General features: G+C 42.8%; 2 protein-coding genes across 2 annotated transcripts in view; both read left to right on the forward strand.

The window, feature by feature from the left end:
- NSDHL (NAD(P) dependent steroid dehydrogenase-like) overlaps nucleotides 1–2,233 on the forward strand; it is a 30,013-nt gene extending 27,780 nt beyond the window's left edge. The window contains exon 8 of the mRNA XM_040405568.1: nucleotides 1,101–2,233. Coding sequence (XP_040261502.1) covers nucleotides 1,101–1,433 — 333 coding nt within the window. The 3' untranslated portion in view covers nucleotides 1,434–2,233. The remainder of the gene's footprint in view (nucleotides 1–1,100) is intronic.
- Nucleotides 2,234–6,727: 4,494 nt separating this feature from the next.
- The window catches only part of ZNF185 (zinc finger protein 185 with LIM domain), a 162,165-nt gene continuing 152,524 nt past the window's right edge, over nucleotides 6,728–16,368 (forward strand). The window contains exon 1 of the mRNA XM_040442565.1: nucleotides 6,728–6,884. The gene's annotated coding sequence lies outside the window, so the exon portion shown is untranslated. The remainder of the gene's footprint in view (nucleotides 6,885–16,368) is intronic.

Genomic DNA, 16,368 nt, shown 5'->3' on the forward strand with positions numbered 1-16,368 from the left:
ACCCAAAATGAATAGAATGCAATAATAAAACGGTGTCCTTAAAGGTGTCAACAGCCTTTAAAGGGGTTTTCTGGGAGTTCAATATCTAGCTTGTGGGTTTCCGACTCCTGGCACCCCCCTGCCTGTGATTGTAGAGGCCGGGACGCAAAACTCTTTCTAGACCAGTTACGTGTCCTGGGATGCAATACCAAGCACAGCCAATATACAATGCAGATCGCTGTGCTTGGTAAGCTGATCATCAGGGTGCCAGGTGTTGGACCCCCACCAATCAGATATTGATGACTAGTGTTAAGCAAATCAAAGAAGAATTTCACGATAAAATCGATTTGCCGCGAAGCCAAATTTCCTCGTGCTTCGTGGTCGCAAATTGATTTAACCTGAAATAGTGCAATCCATTTGCTCGCAACCAGCATTCTGCCCTGCCTCTATGCTGGATGAGGCATTGGTGTACATTTTGGCCATAGCGTAATAAGCCACTCACCACGTCAAGGTCGCCTCTATGGAGTGGTCCCTAACACTAGTTCCTACCTGTTTATGGGCCATGACAGCCACACAAAGTCCAGGGAATGCAGGTGCAGCATGCACGCCAAGCACACTCTGCTTTTAACCCCGTCCGGTGCCATTACAGCTTTCATCTGATCCAGGGATGCAAGTACCAACATGCATGCTGAGCCCACTATATACTTCTCCTGGAGCCAAATGGCTACTGGTAGGTGCTATACAAGCAGACTCAGTTTTATACTGACTTTAAAACCAGCCTCCAGGACAGATTGACTGGTCAGGTGTGCATGACTGCATGGAGATCGCCACGCCTCCAATATCCTGGCCCATAAACAGGTAGGAACTAGTGTTAGGGACCACTGCATAGAGGCGACCTTGACGTGGTGAGTGGCTTATTACGCTTTGGCCAAAATGTACACCAATGTCTCATCCAGCATGGAGGCAGGGCAGAATGCTGGTTGCAGAGTGCTATTGCATTTGTATTTTGCGTTTGTATATGTATTTCGCCATAGCGATGTGCACCTGCAGGGTTGTGCTGACTGAATCACCCACATTTTTCCTTAGTGATGTGTTTTTTTTTTTTTTTTTTTTTTTTTTAGGCATACCACATCACAAATGACGAGCCCATTCCCTTCTGGACTTTCATCTCCCGGGTCTTGGTTGGCCTGGATTATGAAGCACCCAAGTACAAGATCCCCTTTTGGTTGGCGTATTACCTTGCTCTCTTCCTCTCTTTCTTGGTGTTCATTCTGAGTCCCATAGTCACAATTAATCCGACTTTTACACCTATGAGAGTTGCCCTGGCTGGTACTTACCACTATTACAGCTGTGAGCGAGCCAAGAAGGACATGGGCTACAAGCCAGTGGTCAGCCTTGACAAAGCTATAGAGAAGACTGTCCAGAGTTATCCACACTTGAGGAGGGGAAGTTAAGGGGCTTGGAAGACGTCACAGTGAGAACATTTATGTAAAAGTAATTGTCTACAAGTAATTTCAAGAATTGGTGATGCTGCCATTAGTAACCAAAGCTGAAGAAGACCCTCCATTGACCTTTTATGGGTCTGTCTTGCCATTTTTAGGAATACCTGGGGGAACCATGTATCAAAAATGAATAAAGATGAGCCATTCAGACAGAGTTATTGAGCTGCTAGGGGCTATCCCTGCTGCTGAAGAGGCTGTCTCTCGCCCAACCCTGACAATCTCACACCTACGCCGCTGCTCCAAGTAGCGGCACAAGCTCAATTATACATGCACCGCTGCCCGAAAATGTAGAGTTGCAGGCACAGTTGCTGCACCAGCAGGAGCAGCAGAGCCCCTGCGCTTGCGCCGCTACCCAACAGCAGCGCAAGCGTGAGATGTCTGGAGCTGTCAATGAAGTGTGGGGGGGGGGGGAGATACCTCTTCAGAGCGGGGACAGCCCATCGCTGATCAAAAACTCTGTTTGATGAACGGATTGATTCGCTCATCTCTAAATATAAAGTTCTTGGGGGGGAAAGCAAAAATTCCCATAACACAGAGGAGAAATAAAAAATTCCTTTAAATTGGTTACTATGGGCAGCACCACAGATCTTCATAAATGGACCTCAGCCTTTAAGTTATGCACATGTTTTCAATGCAGGTTTTGTTCCTTCCAGTAATTTTTAACTGTAAATGTTCATATTGAATTATAACATTCCCAAATATTGTAAGGGAATTTACTATTAAACAGTGTAAAAAAAAAATCTAAAAATATTGCCCCGAAGCAGTTTGTGCGTCATCACTTTTTTTTTATGACTTTTTTTTTTTTTTTTTTTTTAATTCAGAAACTCAATGCTAGACTGTCACTGAAAACGTGATATTACATATGACTGTTATCTGCTTGTCATGACTAGCAGTAACAATATGAAATCATTCCGTCACTGTAAGGGGGTGTTCACATGAACGTATTTTCGGTCCACATCCGATCTGCATATTTTGGGGATTGGATGAGGACCCATTCATTCTAATGGGGCCGTAAAAGATGCGGACAGCACACCATGTGCTATCCATAAGTCCGTTCTGCCCCCTGCAAAAAAAAATTGTTCTATTCTTCTCCTTTTTATAGACAAGAATAGGCATTCCTAACAAAGGGGCGGGACGTGCTGATCCGTAAAATGCAGACTGCACATGGCCAATATCCATGTTTTATGGGCCGCAAAATGGATGCAGTGAATGCCCCCTAAGACTGGGTTTCCACAAGGTGGTCACAATTCCATCCACCCGCATTGGACAGTGCCTGCAAAAATTTGAAGGTAACACTTCTGTTGACCTGCGTAATAATTTGATCATTGGCCGCTGTGGGTCGGGTTGCAGCCGCTTCATCCAGCCATAGGCCGCTTTCTCCCAGTCAGTGTTTTGTCAGTGATTTCCATCAGTGATTGTGAGCCAAAACCGGGAATGGAGGCTACACAGAAATAAGGTATAATGGAAAGATTTCCACCTCTTCTGTGTTTTTGACCCACACCTGGTTTTGGCTCAATCACTGATCAAATACTGACTGTGTTTTAGCAAATCTGACGTGTCACTTTATGTGGTAATAACTTTAAAACGCTTTTACTTATCCAGGCCATTCTGAGATTTTTTTTTCTCGTCACATATTGTACTTCATGACAGTGGTAAAATTAAGTAAAAAAATTTCATTTTTGAAACAAAAAAAATGTTGTTTTAGTGTCCCCAGTGTTGCACTTTTAGTGATGTAAGGTGACCAAATTTTTTTTATTTTAGCACAGTTTTTATTACATTTTTTTTGACGGTGTTCACCTGAGGGGTTAGGTCATGTGATATTTTTATAGAGCCAGTCGATACGGACGCGGCAATACATAATATGTCTACCTTTCTTTTTTCCCTATTTTTCACTTTATTTTGGGAAAAGGATGCTTTTTAAAAAAAAAAATTGTAAAACGTCATTTTTTTTTTCATTTTTTTTTTTTCACAACTTCTGAGGGTCTGATCCTTTTTTACAATGCATTACAATACTTCTGTAAAACAAAACATGCAAAGCAACTGCAAACCAAATAAAGTACAAAAATGCATAATAGTTGCTAGTGCTATACTTATAAATTAGAGATGCTTGGCAAATCATTTTGTACAAAATTATTTGAGCCCGTCTGCCGCACGTCAAGGCGATCTCTGTAAGACTGGTTCCTAGCACTAAATTCCCTGAATTGTAAGGTGGCCGTCATGGCACATAACAGGTAGAATTTAGTGTTAGGAACCCATCTTACAGAGATCGCCTTGACGTGCGGCAGACGGGCTCAAATAATTTTGTACAAAATGATTTGCCAAGCATCTCTAACTTATTAGTATAGCATTAGCAATTATTATGCATTTTTGTACTTTATTTGGTTTGCAGTGAGCTGTTGCATTGCATGTTTTGTTTTATAGTGTTGTTCTCAGCCATAGCAACGTGCCCCTGCGCATTGGGATGTGCTGACTGACCCCCTTTTTCATTACAATACTTCTGTATTGTGATGCATTGGCTGTAAGTGTATTACGCACTGTAATACACTTCAGCCTGCTTGTCTGTGAGATCCAGAGGGCTGGATCTCACAGGCTCTCCCAGAAGGCAGCCACGATGCCTAAGGAAGGCATCGGGCTGCCATCGGGTCCCCGTCACAGCAGCACACGTCTGAAGCCCGCACGTGCCGCGGTCAGCGCTGACCGCGGCAGTGTAAGGGTTAATGCGCCGGCATCTGTGATTTAACCGATGTTGGCGCATACAGCATGGGTCCGGCTATCAGTGACTGCCGCGGATTGGGCAGGCGCAGCTCCTGCACCCACCCGATCAGTGCGCCGTACTGGGCGTTAAGTCACATCCGGTTGCACCGTACATGGGCGTTAAGGGGTTAAATTACATTTTTATGTTTAACATAATTTTTAAGGAATTTATGGCTGCTATTTTTAATTTTCCATTTAAATATCTATATTTAAACAAAACCATAAATTCCTGCAATTTTCGCACTGGCCACTAAGTCTAATAATAGGCGTCGCTTCTTGGTCTGTACAGATCACTTTACTGCAGTTACCTGCTTATCTGTCTTTCTAATCCTACCTGTAATGATATCACCTCTGTGATATCACCCAATGTTGCGGAACGGATCCAGACCCATTCATTTTCAACGGGGCCGCAAAAGATGCGGACAGCACACAGTGTGCTGTCTGCATCCGCACTTCCGTTCCGCAAAAAAATAGAACATGTCCTATTCTTGTTAGAAGACACAGACAAGGAAAGGCATTTCTATTTAAAGTGCCGGCCATGTGCCGTCCACAAAATGCGGAACGCACATGGCCGGTGTCTGTGTTTTGCGGATCCGCAATTTGCGGACCGCAAAACACTTGCGGACGTGTGAATGGACCCTTATTCCTTTCTTGTACAATGACCTCTGCACAGGTCACAGAGGTCATGCCTAGAAAACTCTCCCATAGAAGCTAATGAGGTCTCCTCCTGACCATTGTGTCTATGGACCATGTGGCTGCCGTAAAGCAATTTTTTAAATGATTTGTAAATGCTGTTAAAAACAGCTCGGGCAAGATGGCTGCCCCCCATAATCATGTGCAGGAAAGAGAATTTAAAAAATCTATAATCAGAAAGTAAAAACAGATTAGTAAAAAAGGAGATGTTACTGGCAGATAAAAGTTTTGGTGACACATTTTCTTTCAGGCCAAGATCATGGGTGGAGTAGTTGTAGCAGTAATTGACCATACGATGTAAATGAAGGGGTTAAAAAAAAAAAACTTAAGACATGCTGTGAATTGCTGTGGCATATTTGTGGTGGATTTTTGCCAAGGATTTCACCTTTGGTGTTATGCAAAGAGGTATCTCTCAGAGAAAGAGAACCATCTCGCTACCGCAACCTTTTTGAAAGTCTGACTTTTTAACAAGGGACATGGCAAGGGAAAAAAAAACTCCTTTTTAACAAGTCTTTGTCATGGCCCAGTGAGGGTCCAACTCCCGGCAGCCCCGCCGATCGGCTGTTTGAAAAGGCCACAGCAATCCAGTGATCGCTTCAGTCTTTTCCTAGGTCAGTGACCTCATATTCATTGGTCACATGGCCTAGGTGCAGCACAGTCCCATTCAAGTGAAATGGGCTGGGCTGCAGTACCAAGCTTGGCCACTATACAATGGACGGCACTGTGCTTGGTAAGCTGCGAGGTAGCGCTCACCGATCAGATATTGCTAACCTATTTTGAGGTAGGCCATCAATTTCAAAATCCTGGACAACCCCTTTAATATCATTCAGCCTGAAACACTAGTTACTTTTCTAATTTAACTTCTGTTGCAAAAATGTTCCCCTTGTGAGATTTTCTTTCAAAGGAATCTGTCACCAGTTTTATGCTGCAAGGTTCTAACAGTTCCAGCGCATGATATTCATGAGCTTCTGGATTTTTTAACCCTCCAAGCCCCCACCACCACTACAATTGACTTTTTTTTTTTTTTGTTTAAACCGGTGACAAATTCCCTTAAATTTATTTTAATGGCGAACCCCTACTGTTTAGTCTGTATGGTACGTGCATGTCCACCTTCTGAGGTGGTCACACATGCTCAGCATCCTCCCTCAACTACCACCTGCCATATCTGTTAGAAGCTGTGACAGTTGCAGGGAGAGAACTGCACCGAAAGGACATGTCCTCCTGAGAAAGGACATACAGTCAGGTCCATAAATATTGAGACATCGACACAATTCTAACATTTTTGGCTCTATACACCACCACAATGGATTTGAACGAAACAAACAAGATGTGCTTTGACTGCAGACCGTCAGCTTTAATTTGAGGGTATTTACATCCAAATCAGGTGAACGGTGAGGGATGAAACTTTTTATATATTTGTCACCACTGTTGCCACAATACCTTCCCACAAAGAATATCTCCACCTTCCCCACATTTGTCTTCTGCTCCTCGAAGCTGTTAAACTGGTTTGTGGTGGAAAAATCTGTAGGTGTCAACAAGTGAACAGTTCAATGGTAAAATATTTCAACGTGACCATGGATGGTGAATGACCAAACAAAAAAAAGAAAATGCTGGGTGTCTTGTTTCCAGGATACTTGGTCAGTGATGACGCCTTTGACGAGAATGTGAAGAATGTGGCAGCTATGCCCACTTAGTAAAAGAGAAAGATGAGGACGGAGGAATTTGGAGGACAAACCTGTTTGGTTCCCTAAAGGGCACGGCACATTCAGCTCCTCCTAGGCATGGGCTTGGCTGTTTTCAGTAGAGCACATCTTCAGTCAGAGCTCACACAGGTAAAACCTGAGTCACGTCTACCTGACAGCTCTGGAGACAGCAATCACAGGCACGCCCGGACAGGGATTGTTTAAGAAGACCACGGTCAGAATCTTACAAGGCTTGTAAACCTTCACAGCACAGGTAAAATCTAATTCTAATCAATTCATTGTTACTGATTTAAAGGATTGTAGCTTTAAATAGTAGTACATGTAATGCAATATATGCATATAGACATATACTTATGGACAAATGTCTACATGGGCGATGTATGAAGACAACCCCACCACCTCTTCAGGCAAGTCCATAGATAGGCTAACTAGACCAAGGTCAGAATCTTACAAGGCTTGAAGACCCTCACAGCGCAGGTAAAATCTAATTCCAATTAATTAATTGTTACTGATTTAAAGGACTGTAGCTTTAAATAGTAGTACATGTAATGCAACATATATATATATATGGACAAATGTCTACATGGGCAAAGTATGAAGACAGCCCCACCACCACTGTACGCAAGACCATAGAAAGGCTAACTAGACCAAGGTCAGAATGTCACAAGGCTTGTCAACCCTTCACAGTGCAGGTAAAATCTTTTACACTTACCGACTTGAGGGTCTGTAGCTTTAAATAGTAGTACATGCAATAAAGTACGGTGCTGCAGAGGGGGATAGTACATACAGGTTTCTATTCTAAGGTATTGGACAAAGGTCTACACCAGGGCTGGCCAACCTGCGGCCCTCCAGCTGTTGTAAAACTACAGTTCCCACCATGCCCTGCTGTGGGCTGATAGCTGTAGGCAGTCTAGGCATGCTGGGAGTTGTAGTTTTGCAACAGCTGGAGAGCCGCAGGTTGGCCATTCCTGGTCTACACGGACACAAGAATGAAATTAACCCCACCACTGCAGCCGAGACATTAGATAGGCTTAATATATTTGAAGGTTATTTTATTTCACCCATACGTATAGAAAGTCAGAGGACGCGTTTATCGACTGTCTTATCTTCACATTCACTTGCGGATCGTGTCCTATACTTTTCCTCTCTGTGGATATGGCGCCAACATAGCTGGATTAGCATTACAAATGCGGTATATTTATTTCGGCTTGGGCGATTCGAGAGTGTCTATTGGCAGCAAAGCTTCTATATGATACTCCTGTCTTGCACTATATATTGATGCATATATTATTTTTTTTTTTTAACTTGCTTATATAGCGCCAACATATTCTGCGGCGCGTTACCATTACACGCTGTCTCCAATGGGGCTCACGATCTAAGTTCCCTATCAGTATGTCTATGGAGTGTGGGAGGGAATCGGAGTATCCGGAGGAAACCCACACAACACCTGGAGATCGTACAAACCCCATGCAGACGTTGTCCTTGGTTTGGCACCTAGGACCCCAGCGCTGCAAGGCAGCGGTGCTAACCACTGAGCCACCACGCTCGGTCATTTTAATAGGGTGTCCTGGCAGACGTAGCCCTCGTTTCTGCGTAACCCACTGCAGTCAAATCTTCTCTCCACGTCTGGTGCATCATTTGATTTACAGCTATTGTTCCCCATTATCAGCCATGTCAGACTGGATCGAGGCCGACATTAAGGTTTTTCAGTGGATTGACTTGATCGCACCTCTCCAGCACTGACATTCTGCAGGACCTCTTCGATCCGTAGGTGTGAATTATATTGGAGGCTACACTTGTATAAGTTGCTAACTTTAGGTTTAATGGCCCTTAAAGTTTCACTTCATTACAGACTAATGTGTTTTATAAGACACATTATGTATACGCTGTTTACAGTGAAGGGGTTAATGGCGCGCCGCGTCTGCACTGTAACCGCCCCTTTATGCTTTATGCTATCCTGAACTGGCGTGATTGCTATTTTAAGGGCATTACTAATATTTTTATGACTTCTGAACGTCTTAATTGGCAAAAATCTCTCAAGTAAATAGGAATCTTGGCTTCTATGAATGGTTCTCCAGATGCTGGAAAACGGCAACTCCCAACATACACTGAATGTAGCTTAAAAGAAAGGATTGTTTTCCTCTTAGTGCCGAAGTTTGCTGTATATACGAATACGGACCAAAAAGCCAGCAGCGGCCTTGTATTGATTTCAAAGGGAGGTCGTGCTGTGTTTGGTTGGCTGCCAGTTGAAAGTGGTGACCGCGGGCCTTTATCGGTGCGGGGTCCAGACAAACGCCTCTAGAAGCTGTGGCCAGTGTCCATTCACTGTTTAGTTCCACATAATCGGGGCTAAACCTTGAGCGGGTCTGCGGTACTGAAAAAAAAACGGCATAGTTTCTACCATGGAATACATGACGGAATTTAACAGTGTCAAAATCGATTGTGTGAACAGAGCCTTAGGCTGGATTCACACCGTTTTTGTTTTTTTTGTTTTTACAGCACTCCAGTTTTATTGCATTATTTTTGCTGACTTTTTTCAATGCATTTTTCTTTGTTAAAAACACTGTTTCCAGATGTTAGCTGTAAGTCTACACTATGGTGTTTTTATAGCAATCTACGATGGAATTGGGGGGTAAATACTTTCCCGTTTGAAGACTCATGCGCTAAAAACTAAAATGCAATTTGTAAAAAAAAATAGAAAAAAAGCCACAAAAACGCCTAAAACACTTTAACATTAAACAAAAAAACTGATGTTATTTCATGAGTGTTTTAGACCCAAAAAAGTCAAACAAAATTTATGTGAGAAGGAAACCTAAATGTCTGTTGGTGTAATTGTACATCATTACGATATAACGATCAACGTTTGTCATTTGGCGCCACTGGTTGTGATGCGTTATCTGACATTTTGAATGGGACTGCGTGTAAACCTAAGTGGAGTCTGAAGGTCCGGCCGCACAGGTCAGGTTTTCTGGAAGCCAAAATCAGGAGTGGATCATGAGAGAAGAGAAGGTATAAAGGAGAGACACAACTTCTCGTCTTTTTTTGAATTCGCTGCTGAATTCAGGTCTCGGGAAACCTGACCGTGCGACTATACCCCTAGAGATCTATAAAACTAGCTCTGCTACATCTGTAGGCATGATCAAGTCATTTCATGGTTGCTTTGTGTTCTGCCCTTGGCTTGTAAACACATCCCTGCCTTTGTTTTCTAGGCATGTAAAAGAGATTGCATCTAAATTATATGGTGCGGAGTTTGGGATACAACTGAATGCTTAGATACAGGGGATAGCTGTAGGGGCAGATGATTCTGTTGTGTTTGATTTATAAGACACTTTACCGTATTTTCTTTCCGTGTCCGTTGCGTGTTTTATTTTTTTTGCTGCATTTATGCGGAACCATTCACTTCAATGGGTCCGCAAAAAAACGGTAATGTCTGCATTACATTTCCGTACGTCTGCAAGTCCGTTCCACAAAAAAATAGAACATGTCCTATTCTTATCCGTTTTGCGGACAAGGACAGGCATTGTTACAATGGATCTGCGAAAAAACGGATGCAAACATGGACGTCACACGGATGCCATCCGTGTTTTTTTTTTGAGGACCGCAAAATGCATACGATCGTGTGCATGAGCCCTTATACAGATTTTGCACTGAGGCTCAGAAGCTTCAAGGTAAAGGGGTCTTCCCATATCACTACTATATGCCACCAATATCCAATAGGTGTGGGTCTCAGGGGTGGGGCCTGCAAAAATGAGAATGGGCCCCTGAAAGAGAAGCAGAGCACACCATGCATGCACAGCGTGCTCTCCATTAATTTCTATGGGAGTTCAGAAAATAGCTGAGCTAGCGCACTCGGCTATTTTTAGAAGTCCCATAGAAATCAATGGAGAGTGCACTGCACAAGATCGCCTTTGCCCCACTCACTTCTATGGGACTGCCAGAGATAGCCGAGCCAGCAGTTAGCTATTTTTCGTCAGTTCCATAGAAATAGATGGATGGCCAGCCGCTCACTTCGAGGGTCCCTTTCTGGAGATAGTTGTGGGTTCTAAGAGGTGGCACCCACAACTATCTGAGATTGGTGGCATAAGCCACCAATGTCTCAGGTGAGACAACCTTTTTTAAGCCTCTGGTTTCTGTATAAAATGTTGATTACCCTGCCTAATACATTACTTAACTTCTTTTCGGTGGCTGCGGGCTGTATTATAGTGCAGAGCTGCATTCACAATTCTGCTGGACATTATTGCAGGGCTGTCATCAGACAACAAGTTGGCTCATCTTTTATGGCTCTTTTCCATGGGTGGCTAATCGGGAACCCTGTGTAACATGCCACTGATCACCTGATAATTAGCAAATGCTTGTTTGTCAGGTGATCACATAAAAAATGATCGTTTGTAGGAACGTACAATCGTATTAGTGATCATTCAGCCCCATACTAATGATAATTGTGTAGATGCAGGTAACGAATACTGATTAACATGCTGTACTCATTGATCGGCGCTCATTACTAGTGGTGAGCGGCAGGGGCAATATTTGAATTTGCGATATTTCGCGAATATTCATTTGCGATTTATTTTCTTGATTGTGAAAATCAGCAATGTAATATGTGCGTAATACAAGCATGGGTCACTGTTGCTACATTTTTCAAGCTGCTAGAAGTTTCCTGAGACTGGAGAAAATGGTTGGCACGGCAGAACATTACAATAGCTTTATATGCAGATAGAGTGCTCCAATATATTTGCGATTGCACAAATTGGCAATTAATGATGCGCATATTTTGGTACAATACGTGAAACTTGACATTTTAGCAGGTCTGACTACATATTACTGATTGGTGCACTAAGTATGGTTGTGAACTTGTGACATCACAGCACTATGTCTGTAGCATGTATGTATGGACAGCAGAACCTATCAGCTACACTATATCACGATCTAACCTACACCGACTATCTCCCACTAACTATCTGTATAATATATATATATAAGCTAACAATCTATCTAATGTAATAAGTGGAAAGCACAGATCACAGCAATGTCACTGCTCTCTCTCTCTCGGAACTTTAAAAAACTGTAGAAAACGGCTGCTGGGGAGGTTCTTATATAGTAAGGGGTCGGCAACTTTCCTATTGGTTGCTAGGGATGTGGCTAAGCTCAGACAAAGATATTGCAGCCTTCTCATTGGCCCACAAGCAAGAAGGGAGGTTACTGATGGAAAAATATCTAGAATATTCACGAATATGAATATATAGCACTATATTCTAAATCTTTGCGAATTCTCGAAGTGGCGATATTCGCGATTAAAATTTGCGATACGGATATTCGCGCCCAACACTACTCATTACCGGGTGGAATATCTTTCCATTTACAATAACACTTTGTTTTTCCTACTGTACTTTGCAGTGCCTGGCATAAAAACTGCACTTTCCAGAATGCCAGTCACCCGATCGGCTTCTCTGCAGAGAGATTTCAGCTCTAAAACCTGCAGAATTGTGAATGCAGCTGTGCAGTATAATACAGGCTGGGATTCAAGGACGATACAAAATAGATAATGTATTGATGGAGAGAAATTCTATATATAAACTAAAAGGGTCTTTATAGGTGCACAAAGGCTGGGATGATGAAGCTCTCGCACTTTTTGCTGCATGTATTTTGTCCTGCTTTTGTGTCGGAATCTGAGCCATCTGGGATGTCAGCAAGCCACCAAAACACTTACCCCATCTCCTGCTCGAGTGGTCCATGCCTGTCGGTGTGTCTCTGTTCCTTCCCAGAGGGAACTGCCCTTCCCCTGTGCAATAGGTATTGTAGCTTGCTAGTCCCTGTGATGGTTTTCCATATTCCATTCTGACTTCCCGTGCCCGACCTCTGCCTGTTTACCGATTTTGAACTTCAGCTGCCTAACGTGATCCCTGCTTGACTCTTGAACTAACAATCAGAATAATAAACTCTGCCTGCCCTGACTTCCTGTGATTGACCTCCTACCTTTTTACCAATTTTCAACGTCAGCTGCCTAACCTGACCCCTGCATGACTCTCTGACTGACAATCAGAGACTACTTTAAGAGTTAGGGGCCTGGTGGTACTCCTGCAGTAAAGTCCAGATCCCTGTATAGGGGTTAAAGCATGAAGACCAGGGGAGGCACTTAGATAAAACCCTTAGAAGTAGCCCCAAGCCAAATGTGTCCCATGATGCTGATGGTCCATGCTCGCTTTTGTAACATCGCAGATGAGAACCTAACCTTAGTAGGGGTTCCTTTATGAATTCAGATTTTTCACTGGGATATCATTACTATGTGACTTTATTATTATGATTCATGGAGATGGTCATACTAGGAAAGATGTCTTATGATGCTTGGTGAGGTACCTTCACCTAAGATGTATGGATATCACTAAGGTCCAATAGTTTCCTTTCTAAATAAAAAGCAAAAAATAATTGGTTAATTGTAAAGAAATTTTCCAGCATCTGTCAAAAACTATTTATACAACATCCAATGAATCAGACTATATATGACCTACTTAATATAAACACACATCAGCCATGATGATGTACTATAGACTATGTACCTGCCATAACGCGTGTTTACTTCAGTGTTTTCCCTTTTTGTTTGTTTGTATGCCTACAGGGTGACTCCTGTGCAATTGCCTTCTGTATCTAGGAACGATACAAGGCATTGTTTGTAGACCTTGCATTTATGAAGGCACAATGACACTCCAGACCTGACAAACATCTGACCACAATGCGTCTCTTTCCTTGAAAGCTAAGCCTTTTGTTCACCAGCCTTGCTTTTAATTAGATGGAGGCTTTTCAGAAATGTGCTTTCATGGTATTGCATGTGGGATATGACCTTGTGTATTTGTATCACATGTCCTAATCTAGCTTTATATTTTGTAAGCCTGTGTGCATACCTAAGGGTCACCTTTGACTCAATATTTAGGGTTTTACAGTATGTTCACTTCAAGTACAGCACAATCTGGATAGACCAAGGCTATAGACATACTACACTGGAGTGTTATTATTGCCCACTTTTGACTAAGCATGGTCATATCAATGATGTCCCCTGTGATCCTCAGGCTTCTATACAGAGGTTTTACAATTGTTGCTATATCCATCTTTCTCCTTACTGGTCAACCTCTTGTTCCTTTTGAGTTTTCAAAGCATAATGGTCCTTTCCAATGAATAGGATCATCTCAGAATATATCCAAGACACACTTCACTTGTCCTTGAATTGGTATCATCTTAAGGAACCTCCACCTCAATCCTTTTTGATCAGTACAGGTACTGGGTTGGACAATATTATTTAAATAACCCTAAATTGATCATTGTTCTTCTGCATGGTAACTTGGTCATCTGCAAGGACTTCTGAAAGCTTGGATCTTATGAAATAGGCTTTAATAGACCAAGAACAACCAATGGCTTTTAATACATTGATGTACAATATGACACTTTCTAGCTTTTTAATTGCATGATGGACATCAACATTATAGAACATGCATTTAAATAACATAAAAAAAGTATTTCTTCTACATAGAGGACAAGACTTTTTTTTAATGGGATTGCTGAATGTCATTAAAGTTTAGAAACTTTTTAATGGAAACCTTAGAAAGGTCAAATGCACTATATTCGTAGGTTTACTTGCTCATAAAACTCTGATCTGGTCTGTTGACAAAAGAATTAGCGGTGCCTCATGAATCAAATCTGTTCAAGAGAAAAATGACTTTGTTGCCCACAGTTCTGTCTACAACTACATATTCTTTAAGAAGCAGGTTCAGTCCAAGTAATGAGAGAAGCCAAAGCTAGCACATTGTATATAACCTCCATGACTTGTCCACTGAATCAGTCATTCACAGAAAAATATCAATTTCTTCCCTATTGGCTTGCTGATTGATAACAACATGCATCATTTCACAACAGAGTGAGAAAAGATGAGACCTTGTGGACCCTTACCCGTAGGCAAGGAACAAATGGAATTGGGATAACCTCCTCCTATCTATATTTCCTCCAACAGCAAATCTCCATAGATATTAGACTTTTAAACATGCCTTGAAATCAGAATGGATCCTCCAACAAAAAGCCTATTTTCTATGGTACAGCTTCATTCCTAACTTACGTAAAACTTAGAAACTCTTGAGAGCTAATATAAAAGCAGATTGCGGCCTTTAAATTTCGCCATAACCGTACGCCACACATGGCGTTCAGACAGGTAGTCCTCACCCACTGGCAAGACTCGTATGTATATGCCCTTCTTTTGCATCTAGGGTATTCAATGTAGAGGGACATCTTTTTTCATTTTTTCCCAATTGGTTCCACTGTCCTTGGGATTTTTGTGGGATCATTACCCCTTCTTCCTATTACTATTGTTTATGTCTTTATTTGGAAACCCTCTTTTTTCTGGGCTCCCTCCCCCCCTGTTTTTCATCAAGCAACATTTGCTTCAATTTAATATGTACTGAGCATACCCTACTTGATTTACTATGTACTTAGCATACCGTGCTTCTTTATGTTTCCCCTGATGAGTTGTTTACACGAAACGTGGCACATCTTTTTCTGCTTAGGGTATATAAGGGCCATTGCCCGGGTTTAGGGTCAGGTATCCGGACGAGGTCGCCCCTTTCGGGGCGAGTGCTCTCTGTAGATAGGCAGGGTATTCCTAGAACCCTCCCCCGACCTTAGGGTGATTTAGGGCTAGTGGTTCCTGCTGCCATCTCTATCCAAAGTACAAGACGCACCCGCCGGTTTACCTGTTCTACAGTAAACAATATCAGAATTGCCTGGCTGTGAGTTATCATCCATTCAGTGAGCACATCAGGTCTTCACATCATTCTTTGGGTTTGTGAACCATCTACATGTACATCCAATTGAGGATTCGCTGTACTTCTTGGGTGAGATTGTTCCAATTGTTTTTTCTCCAGTATTACTGAGGGGCCTTGTAAGAATTGTGCTCTGGACCAGGACTGGTGCAAGGATTTTTGCCACCCTAGGCAAAAGCTAATTTTGCTGCCCCATTGACTCCGCCCATTGACCCGCCCCTTTTTGTCCTCACATCCTCAGCTGTGATCTATAGGCTCCCATGCTATGTATATACATCCTCAGTGTGATCTATAGGCCCCCATGCTATGTATAGACATCTGTCACCTGTATGTCACCTCTCCATCCCATAGCCCAGCTCCGTCCCAGCCTCTCACACATCCTGCCAGCACTAATCCCATCATCGCCTCCTCCGGGCTGTTCTCCCCTCATTCATTCCCTGCTCTCCCTCCTAGGACAGCATGTCCCCATACAGCCCCCATACAGCGACTTACAACTCTTTGCCAGGCACCATGGCCACTCCTTGCGCCTCCGATCTTCTCCTCCGCTGATACCGGCCCCGAGGGAAGTTTTACCGGCCACTTCCTACTCCGCACTGCACTGGGGGCGGGGCGTTGCTGCAGCAACTACTACATTACGGCCAGAGCAAGAGTGCGCTCTACGCGGTGGCCTACTTTGCTTATGGGTGGCGCCGGCCCTGCTCTGGACTAACATAGTCTAGGTATACATGATATGACGATTAGTTTTGTATGTCCCTTTTGTGTAGTGTGGTGTTTTATCCTATCATCAAGTAAAAGTTAAGTTTTATCTCCTTATTGACTATAGGCCCTTCAGACGTTTTCAGATTTTGGGAGTTTTCTATGAGTGGCACAATTGGCCTCTTCATTTTTGTCTATTATTCTAATATAAAAGCTGCCTAGGTACACACTTATCACTATTGA

Source organism: Bufo bufo, chromosome 8, assembly GCF_905171765.1.
Source record: "Bufo bufo chromosome 8, aBufBuf1.1, whole genome shotgun sequence".
In the NCBI taxonomy this organism is placed as follows: Eukaryota; Metazoa; Chordata; class Amphibia; order Anura; family Bufonidae; genus Bufo; species Bufo bufo.